General features: G+C 28.7%; 1 protein-coding gene across 3 annotated transcripts in view; it reads left to right on the top strand.

Annotated features, from left to right (window-relative positions):
- Positions 1-22,287, top strand: part of LOC107441765 (sushi, von Willebrand factor type A, EGF and pentraxin domain-containing protein 1) — a 411,941-nt gene that overhangs the window by 296,148 nt on the left and 93,506 nt on the right. For all 3 annotated transcript variants that reach the window (XM_016055134.4, XM_071179755.1, XM_071179756.1), the window contains exon 10: positions 21,133-21,337. In XM_016055134.4, the coding sequence (XP_015910620.3) occupies positions 21,133-21,337 (205 nt within the window). The remainder of the gene's footprint in view (positions 1-21,132; positions 21,338-22,287) is intronic.

Below are 22,287 nucleotides of genomic sequence, written 5' to 3'. Positions count from 1 at the left end.
TTCCTGCAATATATTCTAGCATTTCAAGTAATTTTTAACAAAATTATTTGAACGGATTACTACACAAATGTTTAAAGAATAAAATCTGAATTAAACTAGTTATTTATTTGATACCTACTTGGGTTAATGAACAACAAGTTTAAACCATTATGAAGAACCAATGAATAGGTTGATGGTTTCAAATGTGCAAATTCTAGTTAAGGACATAATTTTTTTTTTAAACTCTTTGATAAATTTTGCGTATATGAATGTTTACTCAAGCCACATACAAAAAAAATAAAACTTCCTTTTTCTAATAAAACAATCTTTTTTTTAAGTTATCATTTGATTTAGAGTTTTAGATTTTATTTCTTCAGTGTTTTATTGCAAATATTTAACCACGTATTTATAGAAAGAAACAACTACTTTGCTACATCTGTACAGAATGCATACATTACCGCTAGAAAAACAGATTTCTTTTTCTTCTTATAAAATTTTTTTCCAGATTAGAAGAAAGTTTGAGTTTATTTTAAAATGTTTTGCGTGTTATTTGCACAAAACATTTTACTTATATTTTGAAAATGAATTCTTATGCCAAAGTTTCGAGACAATATTTTATTTCCCTGCTTTCTATTTGTGTGTAACTTAAAAAGCAAATCCTTTGAAAAAATATTTTTAAGAAACTACCATTATAATATAAAAAAATGGATATAATGAAATAAAAAATTTTGAAGATGTTCCTTTTTTTACGATGTTATATCATTAGATAAATATTCTTACACAAAAGCGTTATAGCAAAACTCGTTTTGTTTCATGAAGTGAAAAAAATATTACCTAACCCAATGACGCGACACCAAGCTTACACTGAGTCTCTCACAGATTTGATACAAAATTTCCCAGCATGCAACTGAGAATGAAACCGGAAAAAAAAAAGTATTCCCATAAACAAACCAACAACTGCAACAGCATTGATTGGTAAGCATTTATGACACCCATTTGGCGTTATGGTGTTTCTATACTCCAGGATCATCGCCAAAAAACACTTCGTTTTTTTTCCTTCTGGAGACATAAATAGTCAGAAACACCTGGAAAAAAGAAGAATGACAAACCACAATGGAAAATGTCTTAAGGAAAAGAATGGAAAGACGTAAAATAAAAGTTCCTGCACAAAAGGGAAAGTGCTTGAAAGAACTTCAATGGAAAATGCCACTTACAATAAACTTCATAGAAAATCCTTTACTAAGGGGTTGTCTATCTATTCTGAAACTTCAAATGATATTCAATTCCTTAGAGTTCTGCAAGCAATAAGTAGGAGATTTTAAATAAAACACTGCATTCAATAAGTGCTTTATAGAGTGTTCCATACTGGCCACCATTAATATATATATATATATATATATACACCCGTTTCAGAATGCATGAAAGAAACACTCCATGGCCTCGAACATGCTTTGTAGTNTTTTTTTTTTTTTTTTACTTTTTGTCCATTTTAATTTTTTGGTGATTGTCCATTTTGATCAGGGTTTCAAAAATAAATAAAGTAAAGAAATAATAAAAAATTAGAAAAGAAGTTGGCGGAGGTCCATATTTCTTGGCGACTTTTCATTTGAGCTTACCGTGAAATACCTATTTTTAGAATCTTTGTCAAAAAGGAAGAGGAAAAAAGTTTACGCATCTTAAGTCATAAGTTAAACAAAAACGCTACGATTGTTGAAGAAGGGGGAAACAATACGGATTAGTTAAAATAAGATAATTAGAAAAACTTTCCAGCGTTAAGAAAAGCCTGTGTTCCTCAACAGTGATTTGTCCGATTTCGATTAACCAGATTCTTTGGTTTCTTTCTCGCTTAAATATATATGGGCTACTCTCAATATCTGTACCTTTTTCTCATGTGTTTTGATTGGGATTCTAAAAAATTTTGGATAGTCATTATAAAGCATCTTGCATAATAAATAAACATTGATCCATGATGACTCAGAGGATAGAGTGCTCGCCTCCCGATGAGGTAGCCCGGGTTCGCATCCCAGTGATGACTAGTCTATACGAATTTTGCACCCGGCTGACACCACAGTGCTGATGCAAAATATCATGAGTGGTAGATGAATCATGCCTTAAAGTCTCCTTACCGTCAGGCTTACCATGGGAGAATTTCGCGGTTTTTCTCTCCACGTGATTTAGTTCCTTCAAAAAATATACTCCACGAAAGCAAATTTCTCCCAATTTCTTCAATCCAAGAGTTCCCTTTTTTTTCTAGATTGGGTTCAAAAATACAAGGCAACGGAGTTGAACATTGGTAGTCGTAAACTCGAATTTGGGTCGGCTGTTCAACAACGGTTATAAAATAAATAAAATATCATGAAATGAAATAAAATTAAATAACATGAAATAAAATAAAATAAATAAGCATTAAATAATGTTTATAAGCACTTAATATGCTAATAAGCACGTGAAATCTAATGATAAAAAAGCGTATATATTTTTATACTTTCTACAAAAATTATTGCACTGGTTAAGTTTATTCATTAATAAATGCAATATAGTTTCTCCTTTAACTCCTATCATGCACCGCTTAGCCACAAAGATGTGCCGGTAAATCTATATATACTGTATCAATCTCATAAATAATGAATTAAAATAAAAAATACAAATAATAGCCTTTATTAAATTATCAAAAGAAATTTTATTGAGCATCAAATTATCGAAATTCTGTTGAAATTGATATGAGATAAATGATAAATAAAAATTCCTGAAAAAATTTATTTGAAAAAATGTTTAAAAATACGTTTTTCAAACAGATAGAAAGGAAATCAACAATTGTATTTTTGCCTGATCTTAAATAAAAAACTTAGGGTGTCTTAAATAAAAAAAAAACTTAGGGGGATTTTTGCCTGATCTTAAATAAAAAACTTACTTACCTTCAAAAAATATGAGTAAAAGGAGTCTTCAGTTAAGATAAAAGTTTATTACAGATAAAATGTATTTTAATTTTTTTATTAATTTATTTTTTTTTCTTTACAGTTTTGTGTATTAATTTATTTATATCAAAAGTAAGGCGATAATTGGCTGTAAATTTGGGATACATCTTGCTTTCATTATTATTTATGAAACAATTGTAACTTGTATTGGCATTTAAAATCAATTTGAATTATAGGACTCTAACTAGTCGATTTCGAATCTCGATTTGGGTATTAAATAGCGCTATAAGTTTCGCCAGTAACAGAAAAGATTGTAATTTGAATTATCATACAACACAGAGCTGCAGTTGAGTTGAGTTTTGGTAACTCTAACTAATAGAAAAATTATGATACATTCAATTTAAGAATCAAATAGCAAGAAGTTCTCCTTTCCCTGCTCAGGGAACTATTGAAACTATCGATGCTCAAAAACACTGAATTCCAGTAGAGGTTTGAGTGCTCTAATCAGTCAAAAAATGGTTGAAATTTCATGTACATGTTTGCGTCCTAACGTCACAAAGCGAGTAAGGAGACACGTAATAAAGCATTGTATTGTTTGTAGTTGCTACTTTTTGACTTTTCCTAAATTAATATTATATGACTATACGCTAAGTATCCAGAGTCAATGAAAGATAATAAATCTTAAATTAGAAATGCTTGAAAATTTTGCTTGTAGAAGTTCCTGGTTCGATACCTATATATGAAAGTATCACATACTTGCATGTGTATTTTAGAGAAGAAAAAAAACAATTCTTTTGTATGTGCACCCTTTACAATTTATTCGACGATTTGGAAACTTGGAAATAAGGACTTGATGCTGACAGCACGAGAAAAGATACTTATGAAAAATACTTATACTTTCAGATACATATAAGCTTAATGATTCCATGGAGGTATCTTCTTCAACCGAATAATGGTATCCCATAATTTTTTTTTTTTGATGTTAACAAGAACATATCTCTATATTTAACTCCTATTGGTTAACCTGACCAAATAGAGGGATATCGAAAGTTTTAGGCATTTCAGTAATATTTAGGCATTTTCAGTTTTTGAGAGCAAATATAGGTCTTTTTAATCCTTAAACTGTCTCCTTTTCCAACAAAATTTTTCTATACGAAAATATTTTAGCGTACTGAAAAAAATAACTGTGAATTCTACAGTAAAAAAAAAACATATTTTTTAGAGAAAAAAACTGATTGAACATAGTTGAAGATTTTTTCTGTTTCTAATCGTTACCCGTGCGCTGGCAAATAATTTCCGTTTTTTCTGTTTTATTTCTTTACAGTCTTTTTCTGTATATTTAACGGCTTAAAGCTGTTTTTCACAAAGCAATTTGTCTATTTTTCACCCAAATCATAAACAGATTAAAACTGTCAATTCAAATTCTAGTTTTTGCCATGAAATTTTTCTTATCATAAAATTCCTTTTTCCTTCTTTTTTTTTCAAATCATTTTAAGATTATTTTCCAGATTTCTTTTTAATTACTTTTCAGGAATTATTTTATGGCTTGAAACATCGTACTAATAAAATTACTATTCAACTTTACTGTCAAATTGATACTTTGCCCGATTATTATCTGTCTTTACGTAGAATTTTTCGATAAATTAAATTGTCAGATTAGGGTGGGTCACAATTGCTTTAAAAAGTTTTCACTCTTAAATATGATTCTAAAAATGAGACTTACAAGATACAGTTTTAAGATTTTTCTTCATAACCAAACACTAGAGATGTCGTGCCGTCTCTGTCCTCTTAAGGAGGTCACTTGGGTTCGAATCCCGGCTTTGACTGCTCATACAAATTCTGCTTTTGGCTTGCACCGACCAAAATGCTGACGTAATTATTTTATAGAGTATTTCCTTAAAATAACAATGTTTTTTTTTAAATAACAAACTTTTTTGTTAAAATAACAAACTTTTTTGTTAAAATAACAAAGTTTGTTTGTCAAAATAGCAAAGTTTGTTTGCTAAAATGACAAAGTTTGTTTTTTAAAATAACAGTATTTATCTGGTTAAAGTATTTTTCTGGACAGTATTTTTCTGCTAAATAATCGGTTTTAAACTAGCACACCAGCTGATAGTTTTTTCGCTGTGAATGTAATAGTTTTCTTGCAGTGTAGCTCTAAATTAAGGTATAAATTAAAGTTAAAATGGCACTTGGATTAGTTCGTAAATTAAACTGTTTACACTCTAAGCAGAAAAAAAACATATATGTTTCATTTATTCCCTGAAAAATTTTTAAACGATAGAGAAAATCATATAAAAAAGGAAAACATTATATTCTCTTGTTTCAACACATTGAACGAAATCACATACTTTCTCTAGAACTATATATTTTTTTCGAAACACGTCGTCAAACTTGCGTGGTACATTCTTTTCTAACATATTTCGAAAATAAAATATCGAAAACTTCAATAGAATTTATTAAATATAAAGATATACTGAAATTTCATTTTCTAAGCCTGTATGCGTTCCACTTTTACAAAATGCGGAAAAAAAATTGTTTTGACACCTGTCATACTTGAAATTCACATATTTCTTTAAAAGCTGCGATGTATTCAACTAAAGCAGTTGATAGTGTGACAAGAGTAGAACAATGACACCATTGTCAACTTTTAATGCATTTTTATAAATAATTTTTAAGATATATGCTTTTTAGAATACCCAAGAAATATTTTCCTCTTAATTTTACTTTGCTTCCTAAAATTTGCGAATAAATTGTTACAACTGCTTATTAACTGCACAGCTTATTGCGATTGCTTATTGATTGCTCATTATGTGTCAATTGTTACAAGATGTAGTCTAAAATATTGAATTTAAGTAGGAATTTACAAAATTTGGAAGTTTCATAAAATAATTTATTTTTTAGGGTTAAATTTTTTAAAAAAAGATAAAAATATAACGATTGTTAGAGATTAATTAAGAAATTATTTTCTATCTTAAATTTAAAAATAGAACATTCTTTTCATGGCTTTTTTAGATGATTAATTTGTTATTAAAATTGCATCGGGCCAATAGTAGTTAATTCAACTAGTAAAAAAAAATTCCCTACGAATTTCGTTGTAATCTACATACTTAAGAATAAGTTTCAAGTACATTAGACTTTTAATTTACAGTATTTACAATATTCGGGATAGCACAAGGGAAACTATACAAATGTGATCAAAAAATACTCCTTCCTAGTTTCAATTTCAACAAAGAAAACTAATCTTATGAAATAAAATAAAATCTCAAAAGATAAATACATTTTCCTATTTCTTTTGTGAAATAGAACGTATTGTTATTGTTTATAGTGAAAAGTGAGAAAATCCCACAAAAAAAAAAGGATTTTCAATACGAATAAATTGAAATTCCACAAAAAAAAACTCAGTGGCAAGTTCATCATAAAAATAGTACTTTTAGCAAGTTAAATTTCATTTCTGTGCTCTAGGCTGGAGCCCCTGAATTAGAGATGCTGACTTCTCAGCCATTTCGGAGCAAAAGCTTTTCCTCCAAAAATGAAGAACTACAAGATTTGGCAAATTCTCGCTACAAACGACGTTAACCTCAACTGTAGGATAATCAGTAAAGAAAAGCGAGCATCGATTAACATAGCTTTTCGGAAACTTTTTTCTATGCTTATACAAATTCACTTCAAATTTTATTTCATTAAATTTTATTTGTATGTGCTATATGCCAATTACATCAATCTTTTTTACAAAAAATTTCAAGGTAAATTTTGCACTAAATTTGGAATATTGAAAATTGTTGGAATAGCATCAAGTCTTAATTTATTGTTACTATCTTTCCCATTTATTTCTAGTTGATATTCTTCAAAATGAACCTGGAAAAATATTTATAATACTTTTTTTCATTTTCTTTCTTAAATTAAATCACATTCAAATAATTTAGAGTTTGCAATTTCTAAGCATAATGAAATTTTCTAACACAGAAACTAATTATTCTAGCAATTTAGCACAAGAATTTCAACAACAAAAATTAACGAAAAAATTGTGATCGCCTTAGTCGATCACTGATTACCCATTGGTCAAATGCTTTTTGCTTCTGGATTGACTCCTTTAAACACCGCATCATGGGTTACAAATCATGGGTTGCAAAAACTGTCTCAATTGATGTTTGCAGCCGGATTGATTCTCATATCCTGCCTATGTATGTGTTTCAAGACGTCACAAAGTACTTTTCCTTCCTCAGCATTCATATTTATATTAAAATCACCGTTAAGTCAGTAATTATACCTTAATAATAAAAAGAATATAAAAATAATTTAAATTATTATTATGTAAATGCATTAAAAATACCTGCTAGTGAAAATAAAAAGAAAAACAGCAGCGGTCGCCATAGCAACGCATGCAATGACGACGCATGCGCACTGTTTACCATTACTCTCAACACAGTTGAAAAGTGCGTGGACACCATCAAATCCAAACCAAGACCCATTTTTCCAATGCGTAAAAGAAAAAACATTGATTGAAACATAAATAGATTTCTTATGATTAATGTAAACAAACCGTTTAAACTTTAGGTGATATATTACCATAAGTAACTAAAAAACAAGCTTACATGAGCCAAGATTAAGAAACTATCTACTTAGTCTTAGTTAAATAAAAAGGAATGCAATAAAAAACAGGTAATATTTGTTTTTAACAAAAAGAAATACTTAAAAGTGAATACAAAACTAGGCGATTCTGAAATAAGTTTGGCGAATACTTGTTCTGTCAATCTCCTGCCTTTATTTATTAGTTTTATTGCAGATAAGCACTTAAAATTGTTAAATAAATTAATAAATGTTAATTAAAAGTTATATTTTAAATAAATATATACTTAATAAATGCAATTTTGAATGAAAATTCCTATATTTGGAACATAGTTAAAGCTGTACAATTCAAATAATCATGATCATTCACTTATTTTTCTTTTAAAAAATAGACGATACAAGAATTCGAAAACAAATTCTAACAACTTAATATCGTTTATATAGTGCATATATAAGTAAATAAATCTAATAAGTTATAAATAAATGAGTATTTACCTCACTGGATTACCAATCTGCCAGTTATATCTTCTGCAATTTATTATTCATTTCTTCCTTCTTTTCAAATTTGAAGAAAATCTAAGCATTCGATAACCTTTTTTCGAACTGTTTGTACAATTTTACACACTCATATCAATAATTTCACAACCACTCATATCAATAGTTTTCGGAATCCAAATAGCCTTCAAACCCTCTCGCTAATACTGACATAACGTTAACTTGCGAACTTGTCTGCTCCATAATTGCGGATAATTCAGCTCTCACAGTATAGGAGCCTTGCTCTAGGCAACAGAGTGGGAGTACAGAGAGTTAAATACAAGTTTAGCAATTACTAATTCTCAAATTCATTATTCAATGTCATCATTAAATGTCTTTTTTTTCATCGTGATCCCTATAGATTTTTATATACACTTTCATAATTTACTTCTTACTAATAAGGAAGGTACTTGAAGTGTACTTCGCAAACCAAGCAAAACTATTTAATACAGTCAGTCTTTTTTTGGTTATGAAGTGACATATATGCAGCATTGGTTATTTTTTCATTGGTTTCAGAAATATAAACTGTTGAAAATATAAGTTTGGGCAGTAAAAAAAATTTCCTTTATGAATAGTAGAAGTTTTGTCAAATGAGTGACAAATAATAAAGATAGAAAATTAATTTTTAAAAAAAAACTAATTTAAAATTCTAAATAAAAAATCCTTACGAAATACAAAACTATATCTGAACTTTCAATATTTTTATTCCAATTTTTTAATTAAATCTTTCAAGTTTAGCCTTTTAAAACATAAATAATAGAATTTCTGATTAAGAAGAAAAACTTTATTGCCTACAACAGCGAAATGCATTATTAACTTATTATGCACCTGTCTACATATTTATGGTAAAAAATGCAGTTTTTTTATTATTATTATAATTTATAACTTTATAATTGCTTCGAAGTAAACAAAGCTTTTTTTTATAATTTCAAAATCTAAAAACTAACTCTAAAAAATGATTCCACCCGATTGGCGAGTAATACTTTGGATATTCGCAAATAGGGCTGAATTCCACACAACAAAGCAAATTGTAACGCAATATATGTAATTTTTTCAAAGTTATTAATGTTATGTTATGAAGCAAAAAACGTATATTTCATTTGAAAAGAGAATGTGTACAGTTTATTTTCCAATTTTTAATGTTTTCAATAGGAAAACAGTCAGCAATTTTTCAATTTATGAAAATCATTATAACAGTGTACATTACTTTTTTTAAAAAATAGTCCTGGAGTAAATTTTAAGAGCTTATACAAAATATATATAAGCTATATTTCTATTATATTTTTCTCTTCTTATTTTTAATAACAGAAAAACCCCTTATTTATCGCTCAGATTTGGAAAATAAAAATCAAGTACTCTTCTTTAAAGTTTTCAAAAAATGCTGTTTCCATTTCATCTGATACATTCAAAAATTCGAAAAGTACCCAATAAATTTCGAGTCTTTTCAAACGCAAAACATCCTAACTCAAAGCTTTATTTCTGAATTACCATAAACATCCGGAAGAAAGCTTTTTCCTCTCAAAAAGCACTATTACTATTGGTTTAAGCATTGTATTTTTCAATGCCCTCTAACTTATAATAAAATTTCAACAGCCCTACTTGTTATCAAGTGTAGTGCTTGTGTTTTAGCTTAGAGCATTGCAGACAATAAATATTTCATTTTTTTGCTTATTTTTAAGCCTATGTTCAAAAGTTTTTTCATAAAACAACACACAGTAACAATTCTTATCAAATGTATTCAAAAGAAATTGAAGGGTAGACTGATATTTCATCACGTAAAAATTTAGCCTATTTATATAGGTATATAATTCTATATAGTATATTACGTTAAAACTAATATTTATTATAGTAGTGTGAAAACTTCGGTATCAAATCACTGTAAAGAGTACGGGGAACTTTTGGTGCATCATCCTTAAAATCTATTTTACCATTAAATCCAATTTTGTGGTAAAATATTATATCTTACTTTTTACAGTAATATTTATTTAATTAGAGTAATTTGGTGATTTTACGGTAATTATTACTGTAAAAATTACGGGTATATCGGATTTTTTTTCGTAACATGTTATGGAAATAATGGAGTTTACGGAAAAAAGTACCAGCACCCTGAGCTCCGGTTTTTTTTACCGGAATTTTACCCGGAATTTTTTAAAGTGAGATAATTTATTTTTTTGTAGTTTTCTTTGTAAAAGAAAATAGAGTTACAGTCTTACTAAGGATAGTACGGTTAGCAAAAATAATTTAATGTAAGCAACTTTTTTCACAAAATGTAATTTTTCTAGGTGAAAATATGTCAGAACTTAAGAAATTTAAATACGGAACTGCCTTTCTGGAATAAAAACATAATTATTTTTAATAATACATAATTATTTTTAATAATACATAATTATTTTTAATAATACATAATTATTAAAAATAATTATGTATTATTAAAAACCTGCAAGGCTAAATATTAAAACTATAGGAAATGTCCATCCTGCCCAAACTAATTAAAATTTTGTACGATTTTACCCTAGGAAAAAAAGTATGATCAAAAATACCAAAATATGGTGAAATTTAGCGTGTTTTCGACTCTATAGGAAAAATAAAAAGCTCGATAGTTTTTACCGGCGCGCTTTGGTAATGATTTTGGTAAACTTAACAGTAAAATAGGGTTTTATAATATGAGATAAAATTTATTTTATATGGTAAAATTTGGATACTTTATCTTGATATCTTAGAACATGACTTAAAAATCATGTATTTGGTTACATTTACTTTGCAGTTATGTATTTTTACTAAACATGAGGTGATAAGAATTATGATTTTGAAAATCAGAATTTTCGCTTAACTGTTGTTATATGAACGGAGGAAGTGCCAAATAAGTGGTATAAATACATTAGAGTTTGGTCAGAAATATGGCTTTTTTTACTAGAAATGTTTTTTATTGTGAGATTTTTCTTCGGTTGCTAAAATTTCCCCTATGCACCAGCCGCTTAAATTTCAAGGTACTAGTACGTACTAATGGTACTGCAGCTATAAGATAAATACGCACACAGACAAACTATTCATTTTATTATATTAGATTACCTCAATATTCGTTCTGTAGATTGAAAAAAAATTTATATAATAAATAAATGGGTATTAATCAAATCTATTAAGTAAGAAACAAAACTGTAAAGAATATAATGACATAAATAATAAAGCCAAAATTTCACCAATTGTTTTTTTTTTTTTTTTACTTATTAATATTTATTGGAATTTCTGGATGCCTTTCCTTATTAGATTTAGCTAAACGCGTCCTAATTCCAATTCATTGAATCATAGATAACCTATACCCAACATCTTTCGGCACCAAAAATGATGCTAATATTCTAGATTAACTCAAAATTTTTAAAATTTATCTCAATCAAACAGTTTTTCCCTATACTTATACCTTTAAGAGGGCCATCAAAGTATATTTTATAACCCCTTAAAATATCACCTATTACCACGTTATAAATAGTAATCATTACCAAAATTTACTAAACATCATTGAAACCAATAAGAATATGGCGACCGTTAAAGGTTCCCCGAAAAGAATAAGTACCTTTTCTGCACTGAATTTGCTTTTAGTATATAAGTTTATTTTCATTTCAGTTATCATTGGTTTTAAATTACTTAGTTTTGAGGAAACACGTTTCAAAAGAGCAACTACACACAAAACAAACACATACTTTGAGAGTACTAATTTCGTGACGTAGATTTCACGTTGATTTTTAGCTTACCAGAATAAGAAATAATTAAATATTTAAAAAAACTTGCAATAAAATTCTTTTTTTAATTAAAGAGATTTGTAAGCTAGCAAACGTCACTAATATTACCATTTTTAATATTTTAAAAAACAGAATCATCTATTGTTTAATTTGCAACAATGTGTAATTTATACCAATTGGATAAATTCCTTTTTCAAGTGTTCCTCCTAAATAAATGACTTGAAATTTTTAAACAACTTTAGAATTGGTGACTAAAATTACTAGTTGCACACCCCACTCTCTGAATTTCAGGAAGATTCAAAAAATACAAAAATAGCACACTGACACATATATTCTTCCCTTTGTTATAACAGATTTATTTAAAAGCTATATCATCCACACTACAGTGCTTAGAAGAAACAAAAAGCGAACACCTTAATTAACTTTTGATCAAATGTTCGTATTTTTACATACTAGGACTCAATATTTATGTTTCTATGTTCTAACCTAAAATAAGTTAATTAACAAGTGCGGATACTATCTTAATTAACGAAATCAAACGCAAAAACGTACTTTCTCTGAATAAACAAATCTTTTTTTCCGACGAATTTGGGTTTCTGACCCTCAAAATAAAACCTCTATTTCCTTTAATCTGAAGATTCTAATCGCAAAGAAGTCAAGATTTTGAGCCCTTAAAAATTAATTTATTTTTATGTGTTCTTCGATATCACAACGAAGTTTTATTTCTAAAATTTTACCTCTCGAGATCTATTCGACCGATACCTCTCAAATTTTAAGTAAAAATATCGTCAGACAAATTAAATGGAATATTAAAGGTTAGGCCATCTAACCATAACAATTGAGTTCTAATACGTAAAAGTGCGTTCATTAAATTAAAATTCATTAAAGGTATTTGCATTTATTTCCCTTTTACGGAAAATATACAGATGACTGAAAATATATTTAAATGTTTTTTATCAATAATTAATCTCTAGTGGCAATTTTTATCATTTGAAACATTTAAAACTAGCTTTCTGAAATGTTAGAGATATTTTTATGATATTTGTTAAAATTATTTACATAAATTCAAAAATTGCTGGCTTTTTTCCAATTGAAAACCTTAAAAATGGGAAGAAAAAAAAATTGCGTATGTTCTCTTTTCAAATTACGTATTTTTTAAATTTTAACATGCTGATAATACTTTTCAAAAAAATTACATGCTTTATATTTTCATAAAAAGTACATATTTGCACATTTTTGTTAAAAAAAATTCTTTAGCATAAATCTGCTACTTTTTAACAAGAAAACGAAACTACTGCTCAAAATGTAATTATAAAATTATTTTTAAGTGCTATGAATATTTACGAACTTTTACGAACTATACTATTTACGAACTTTAAAAAATATTATCTTAAATTATTAAAAAAAAAACTTAAAAGTAATAAACTACGTGCTATCGAAAATTACTGAAGCCATTAAGCTTCTTTAAATTATGTGTTTTTTGTCTCTTAAATCAATTTAGATTAAAGTTCCAATTTAAAATGCAATATTTTTAGCTTTATGTAATCACAATTATTTAGTTTTAGACCTCAAAAGCGAGTTTAAAGTTTAAAAAAATATCATCCATTAATTTTAACTTTCAATGAATAGCTACATTTTTTCAGCCAAAATTAAATGCTTAATCACTTTTTGAAAACTTTCTTCTAGTGGTGCCGGCTTTTTAATGCCTTTCCAATGAAGGCTTTTAAGCTGGCTCAATTTATATATAGATCGTGTGTCTCTCTCAATTTTTAATGACTCAATTACACTTAATAACTTCCAGCTTTTTCACACCCTTGAAAAATTGATTGAGTTTGCGAAGGCACTTTTAATAAACTAAAGTATCAAAATTTACTTTGAAAGCCATAAAATAAGAGGAATGGTACTTTTTATAGAACACTTTCGATAAGCTGAAGAGTTAATTCAAATTGAAATCACGACCGTTTTATCGGGAGTACTTAATTTTTGTGCTTAAATTAGCTACTTAAAATGTAGCATTAACTATAAATAATTCTAATTTCCATTTTAAGTTTAATTTTTTAAAAAGGGAAATATTTTTGTTTGTAAAATATTCAATTAGATAAACTGACAATCTAATATACACTATACAATACTTTTACATGCAGTATACAAAATAGTACATGTTCATCCACACTGTTAGAATTTTCATTCTAAAATTATGGTAAAATAACCGGTAGTAGCTTGTCCATCCAATTAACCGTAAAGTTTACTGAAAAGAACATTTTTTGCCTTTACGGTTTAGAAACCGTTTCAAACTAGTATGGTCATGAAACCATGAATACAAAACTATACGGTTTTTAACCATTTACAACTGGCATGGTTTCAAAACCGCAAAAAGATATTTAACTATCTTTTCTTTTTTACTAGGCATTTCTTTAGATAATAGGCATTGGAGATTGTGGGACACAATTTAAGGAGTGCAAGACACTAAAAATTCTTCATTTGCTGAAGGGAATGGGAGAAATACTGTGGTGTCAATGCTGAGACTCGAACCCAAGTTCTGTCGGTCATGAGATTGACAGATTAGTACTATCGGCGATAATATATACACAGTTGTAAGAAACTAAGTGGCTTCATTAGGTGGTCTTAGTTGGTGCGATAAAAGTCTGGTTGTTTAACCATATTTGGTAAAAAATAATTAATAAACGATTTTTCTCACAGTAACAGTTTTATAACCGTCTTATTTATTATTATTTTACTGTTTTGTTCGAATATGGTAAGATTACAATTAAATAAACTGTAATTTAACTATTTTTTCGAAAAATTTCAAACAGTGCAAATCATGTCTTCTTAATAATATCTTTTATTGCATATAAGCCAATCAGTAATTTATTTTAATATACAGGTTTCTCTTTTCTTTTAAATTCAATTAGATTTCATTGCTCCTTCAGTAGTATATTTCGTTATTCATTCATTAGTTTATTGGTTTTTCATTTTTCAGTTCCTTCGATTATTCAATTCGAAATTCTTTCAGAAATTTCTCGTTTAACTCTTCTATTAATTCATTTCCCAGTTTTTATTTCATTTCATTATAATTTTAAGTAAATCCGTTCTCTGTTCATTCATTTACGCCCAAAACGCTGCTTGCATAGAAAGCTCAACATTTCCATTTAGGTATTATTCAAAATTAATGTGCAGAAAATATCAGCCAAACTGGTATTATATTTCGATTTTTTGGTTTACTGCAATAAAAGCACTTTAAATAAGTTAGATTCTCATTCATTTCTTTTCTACAATACGCTAAAAAGGGTGTCTATATTCCCTTTTCATCGATTCATAGTTTCTCTTTGGCTTAGACTCTCTTAGCCCTCAACCCATGAATCAATGGAATTAACTCTACCGGTTCGCTGTACTATTGCATTGTACACGACAGTGCTGATTTACATAAAAAAAATTTTATTTTCCAAAAACACTGCTATTTACTTCCTGAAACGTTGAAATGTCTATATTACTTCATAAATTTTCTACATATTTTTTCTGCCCCTAAAAAATCGGACCTTGACTCAGAATCAACATACTTTTCAATACTTATAACGATGTTTAACAAAATTATTTTTAATTTGTCTCTTGAGATCATTTATTTATAATACCCCGCAGTAATTCTAATCTCCATTTATTTATTTACACATTTGGAAACATCACATAATTTACATAATATATACCATGCATCCCAATATGTCTCAGCACCAAGAGTACTATTTATCTATTTATAAATAAGATACATTTTTAAATTATTGCCTTACATAAAAGTTGATAAGTATAATATATATATATATATGGGTCCTAAAATATATGTCAAAATTGTAAAGGTAAGTAGAGGGGACATAAAGAAGCATATTTCGGATAGGAATGTGTATGAGGTAATGGCACATTAAAGCACTAGCTTGTAAAGCAGTATGAATCAGAGGTAACTGAAAAGAAGNATATATATATATATATCATAATATCATTTTTGATAAAAGTAACAGTATAAACAAAACAACAAAACAATAATAATACTTATGAAAAAGCAAAAACATATAAAATTTCTTAGCAATAAATTACAAAAACATTGAAATAAAGAATAAGGTTTATCCTTAAATCATAATTTATCGTGCTTCATTTCTAGTAATTATTTAGATAACAAAAAAACTTAATTTTATTAATAATCCTCTTTCCTTCTGTTTAATGACAAAAAAGCATACATAATTTCTTCTTCCAAATAAATCTCAGATGCTCCAGTGTGTCAAACAATTTTTTTACCTTTATTATAAAACAACTAATTATACGCCATTCAAACCTTAACATAAGGAGTTTTTGAACCATTAATCATTTAATTAAAATAATAAGCGTCCACTTTATTCTTTTTTATCATCTTCGTACCTTGGAAGCAGAGGAAAAAAATAAAGGATTTAACGAAATGAAAATAAAGGCATTAACGTAAAATTGAATGACTCTTTCGGGACTTAACGCAACAGTAAGCTGGAAAAATAATTAACGACACTATAATTTCCGGTTGTGTAGTTCTTTTAAAGCGATACATAATTTTTACTAAGCTTTTTCAAACAATGTATACTTTCTTTATTAACTTCGTTTTCTAAACTTTAAACAGATTTCAGTTTTTTTTTCTGATTCAAAAAATGAACAATGTTCTTTTAATCAATACACGATGTAAAGTGCAAATCTAGGCATAAAAAGTAGTTAAAATATTTACTAAGTATTACGCGTTTATTTAAGTATTAATGACGACTGCATATCTTAAAATATATTAGATTTTCATGTAGTTTATAATGCGTTCTTAGGCTTAAAAATATCAAAATTCAATACACAGATTATTCTTTAGTCCAGTTGTATTTAGAAAAAAAAATGCTAATTTTGTTACTAAAAGTATAATATAAAATATTTCATTTTCATCTAATTTGTAAATCTTTTCTATTTGTATTTATCATTAATAAACCAAAAAGTATATTAATGTTTCTGATTTTTATTTCATTTTATTGATAAATTCACAATCACATGCATTATCATTTTTATATTAATGATATTCTCGAGAAATACATTCAATTTATTCTCTGCCTGTAATTTCGGGGGGAAAAAATTTAGGAAATAAATCAATTCTACTTGAAATGCCTGATACAGGTTTTAAATAAACTTAATGTTTTGGTCTTGACGTGATTTATAAAATAAAACGAAAATCGAGAAATACGTAAATGTACAAAGTCGAAAAATACAAAAAATTAACTAATTATTTGTACATAGAAGTGTACATAAATGTGTACATTAACTAATTATGTGTACATAAATATACTCCAGAAAATGGATGCTCAAATTTCTCGAAACTATTGTCATTTTCGCCAAAACCGTTTTTTTGTATATGCTCGTAGGGAAAGTTTCGTCAAAATGACGAAATAACTATCGTAACTTCTTCGAAGAAACGAGTTTCATTGAAATTTTAAAAATATTACACCATTCTATTTTATTTTCTTTACAAAAAAAATAAAGAAAGAAGGAACTCATGGTGCCTTCTAACTTTTCTAATAAACACTTTGTTACGGGCATCATATAAGTAGATCAATGTCATCAAACCAACGAGAAAAAGTTAGATAGAACCGTGAGATAGATAACACACCTACCGAGATTCGAACCCGGGATCTTCCTGGAAAGAGACTCACTTCCTACCCACCATACAAGCCATACGGCGTGCTTCGGTACTTAATTTTCGATTGCCTGATCTTCATCCTAATTTCGTCTTTTTAGTTAACAAGTCGGCTTGTTTTAGTATTTTACTTTCGATAGTCTAGTTTTCATTTTAGTTTCGTCATTCCAGTTAACAACCTCTCACAATGCACTGCAATGAAGTTCCGAGTAGAGGAAACATTATCGTCATATATTTGAGAGTTCCTGTTATGTAACAAATCACGCGATTTCGTGACGAAATTATTGTCAAAATCAGCGAAATGTAGCTCTAAGACTGCTGAATCGTCAAAAATCAGAATTTTATTTCTGAGAGTGTGGGGTCTCCCGTCATCGGTTACATCACTTCTAACATAAGTAAAATGGTGTAAGCTTTGTCAATTATTGGTGTTTAGATTTAACTACAGCCCTTAAATTGTGTATAAACACTCGATTCAATATTAACTTGAAATAACAGACAATTTTTAGAGTGTCTCAACACCTAATTCAGATAGGTATTACGCCGCAGTTTTTTTTTACACGAGTTGAAGCGATTTTGTTGCTGAATATCTACAAAAACAAAAGTTCACCGTTACAAAGAATATAAATATTTTCAATTCAGTAATTTAAAGATAATTATATTTTAACTATCTGTCAATTGAATCAAGGTTTTATATAACATTTAATTTCTATTCGCTTCTGTTTTGTTAAGCTTAGTTTAAATTCATATTAGTATTATATCTGTGCTGTATGTATGTTTGATTAACAATGAAATTTTATTTTTAACATTAGTGTATGATCCTAAATTGATTATTCTTACTTACTACTGTACTGTATCATAAAATTAACTTTATTGACTGTTTAAAGTATCATATCTTAGTGTAATTATAACTTTTTAGTTTTACTAAATACAAAAAATGGTGGCAATTACTTTATGCCAAGTATTGTTTAAAGGTTAATGTTCAGTACACTAGAAAAACTGTGCAATAACCATATGGCAGAATTCTTTTTATTAACAATCAAACCCGATAAGCCTGGATAATTAAATTTCCATTAATTTATAAACGGTAAATAATTATCATCTCAATTTAAAACTTTGTTCTTTATTTAATCTTCTTTTTTTACAATTTTTTTTAAATTAATGATAAATAAAACAATTGGCTTATTAACTAATAATTTTTATAAAACTTGTCCCATCTATTTTAATTAATATTACGTTTCATAGTAATGGAATACCTGCAAGTGACGTAGTAAGGGTATCTCAATCCTGAATGGTTGATAAAACGTGGCATTTGTTAACGTTAGCAACTGTTCCTTCAATTCTTTTTTGAATAAGCCAAACCCGTCAAGTATCAATTCTCTTAAGTGACTCATTCTATATTCTTTCACAAAGATTTTAATTCCTTCACTATATATTTCTTTCTTAACACAAAGACAGGTCCAAAGCCGTATACAACGAAAACAAACTAATTACGTATCGGAGTTCCCAGATACCAAAGCAAAAAAATATCACGGTTACAATAAAAGACATTAACAAATAATAAATCCAAGTTAAGTAAATGACGCAGACGAGAAAGAATTATATTTCACCAAATTTGATTACGATATAGAGCTGTATTTAATTAACTTAACGTTAACTTAATTAACTTAGTGTTAATTAACATCCTAATTTATGTGGAGAAACTTAGCTCATATTTAGCACTCCATTTTGCTTATAAACGATCAGCTGGCGCTGACGTCGTAAGTCACATGTATGGGTATTTGTGATCTTCTTCTTCTTCTTGAAGTGCAAGTACCCAATTATTCATGATTATTTTTTAATGTCTTAGCCTTCTTTTTCTGAAATCGTATATTAATGAACTTAGTTATCCCAAAAAAATTATTTATGCTTTGTTTTTCTTTTATCTGTTCTGATCTAGTGTTTCAACAATCGGAAACTTCTTATTTATATTTCTTGCTGCTGTAGCGATATACAATATTCATGCTTTAAAAAGTGGAGAGCATTTAAGAGACTTTTAATGAAAGATTGAACCATTATTAATACTATCATGTAATTTAACCATTAATCAAAAAAAGTATGAATATAATGGTAAGATTCATAAATGTACTCTAAGAAAGTATTGTTTTCTTTTTAAAAAATAGTCGATTGTTGCCGTTAAAGTAAGTAAAATGAAAATTAACGGGTAAGGTGAAACAAAAAGAAAAACTTTTTTTTCTTGGCGTAAAAAAAAAGTCCCCACGAACAAGACGCTAAGTCAGGTCTTTGCCGGAGTCATTGTAGCCGGACATCATCCGGAAGTTTCCAATATGTGAACAAGCGTCCGGCGCACTTCGTGATTCAATTTCCTGCGAATCGCCAAGCTCTAGTCCTCTGTTATATATCCATCTTTCTCTTACTTTATTTTTATTATTTTTTTTTATTCTGACGGAAGAAACCGATGCGATTGTAACCTGTTCCTTACCCCATTTATAATGCCGAATCGGAAAGTGCATGTGATGCCGTTTTCTTTTGGCTGTAAAAAGGTATAAGAAAAAAGAATTTAAAAAAAAAAGACCTGGAAAAAATCTTCTCTTTTTGAAAGCCAATTTTGGACGGAGACTAGAAGTTGTTCTTTTATTTCTTTTTTCAACTACCTAACACATACCGCCTTACCCACAACCGTGATTTATTACAAGCCATTGATGTAGGTAAAGGTAAATTTATTTTTTCTTTGCCACAGAAGCGACACCCGAACGAGAAAGAAATTTTTATGTCGATACTTCCAGAAGATAACTTTCAATTAAACTAACAAGCTTTATTTTCCTTTTCGCTTACGATCTTAATGAAATTTTTATTCCTTTTTAAAACTTCTTGTTTAATAATTTCATTCCTTCGAGATAAAGTGCAGCAGTCCTTAAATTTCAAACTTATCTTAAAAGAAATCTAATTTATCTTGAATCAAAGTATGCTTCAGTAATTATTGTCTAGAAATAGATCAATATGAGTTCTTGCATATACTTAAACCTACATAAATTAGCAAATTAATTTCAAGAGAATCTTAAATAAATAAATATTGTTCAAACAGTTACTACTATTCCAAGAAATAATGTAATATTTTTTACGTGTAAAAACTTGCGTGCAATGGAAGTGTCCGAAAAAATTTATAGTTATAATAATACCATAAATACTATACAATATTTTTTAATTAAAAAACCTCAAGTTTTACTTTATTTCATTTAAAAAACAGTGTGATAAAGAAAGTTCTAATAATATTTATAGTTGGAATAATACCCTAATAATTATAAATATCACCGGGCATCTGTTAAAAAATAGACGCCCGGTGGCTGAGTGGTAGAGCTTCGCGCTCCCGTGTCACTGGTCCTGGGTTCGATTCTCTGGCCGGACAAGGCTGACTCAGCCTTTCATCCCTTCAGTGGGTCGATAAATGAGTACCAAGCATGCTTGGGAAATAATCACTGGGTGTTCCGCCTTTGGATGACCACCTAACCGGAACATCTGCTCCTGCACCCCAGAGCCCAACGATGAAGAAAACTGAGAAACACAGTAGGCCTTGGCCCTCGATGGACTGTCGCGCCACTGAGTTTACTTTAGTTTGTTAAAAAATAAATCATCGTAGATTGTTAAAGTAAATCAGGTCATTAGTTTGACAAAAAAGTTAATTACATGTTATTTTTCCTCAATAATGACAAATTGTTTCTTTTTGTTACAGTTTATTGTCCCTTTCCTGGTGTCTTGGAACATGGACGAGTACTTCTTGTGGGTTACATGGGAATGTACGACTACAGGCCATACGTAAAAAAAGTTACAAACAATCGGCAGATTATGTATGAGTGCCATCGTCACTATACGCTGAAAGACGGACCACCTGGCGCTACCTGTGTGGATGGCCAATGGAGTCCAAAACAAATGCCAACGTAAGTTCTAAGCATTTCATTAATTTAAAAATTTTATACTATGTGAATTTTAAAATATTTTAATAAGATAAATAAGAGGTTAATAATAGGCGTTAAATAAGAGGTCTGGAGAGGACCAGAAAACAATGCAGTACGAATAGCCACTTTTAAAAATCCTTCTGAATATCGGGTCTAGAGGAAGACCTCCAACTAGATATCTCGATGACGCTACTAAAGATCTTAAAGTAATAAAGATTAACAACTGGAAAAAAAGTTGCGAAAAGTTACTGGAGGCGTTGGAGGCTACGCGAGAACCTCCCACGTTTAGCTTGACAGCAAAGGGACTCTAACCCATTATTCGTCTACCACTGAGGATATTTCACCTCAGCACTGTGGTCGATACAAGCCGGATGCGGATTCGTATCGACCAGCCATTGCTGGGATTCGAACCCGGTTCATCTCACTGGAAGGCGAACGCTCTATCCCCAAAGACATCGTGGCTCCGACCAGTTCAATTGTTGAAATCGAAACAGAACAAATTAAGTTTGCACATGAGTTGTGATTTACCTTCGAACAATAGTTAACCAGCAACAAAACAAGAAGAGCAAAGCAGAATTAGTAGCTTGACAATTACATGATGTATTACATAACTTGCACATTACTTTAGTTCTGCTATATACTTACATAGGATGTTCAAAAATTACACTAAAAACTTGGAAAACAGATTTACTTTAATAAAAACTTAACGCAAGTAAACAATTTGGTTTCTCTGCATTGATCTCCCTTGAAAAAATATTCCTATTTTAACCACTTCAACGTTCTCTATACCATGCTTCATTAGAAATCACAGATAGTATGATTAGAGAAAAATACGATTTAGCAATACTTCTCTAATATAATATTCTTATATCATAACTAATTATCCCAAAATACTATTGTTACTAAATATTAAAATATTAAAAAAATTAAAT

Source organism: Parasteatoda tepidariorum, chromosome 4 (genome assembly GCF_043381705.1).
Source record: "Parasteatoda tepidariorum isolate YZ-2023 chromosome 4, CAS_Ptep_4.0, whole genome shotgun sequence".
NCBI lineage: Eukaryota > Metazoa > Arthropoda > Arachnida > Araneae > Theridiidae > Parasteatoda > Parasteatoda tepidariorum.
Note: the sequence above shows the minus strand (reverse complement) of the source record. Positions and strands in the feature narration are given on the sequence as shown.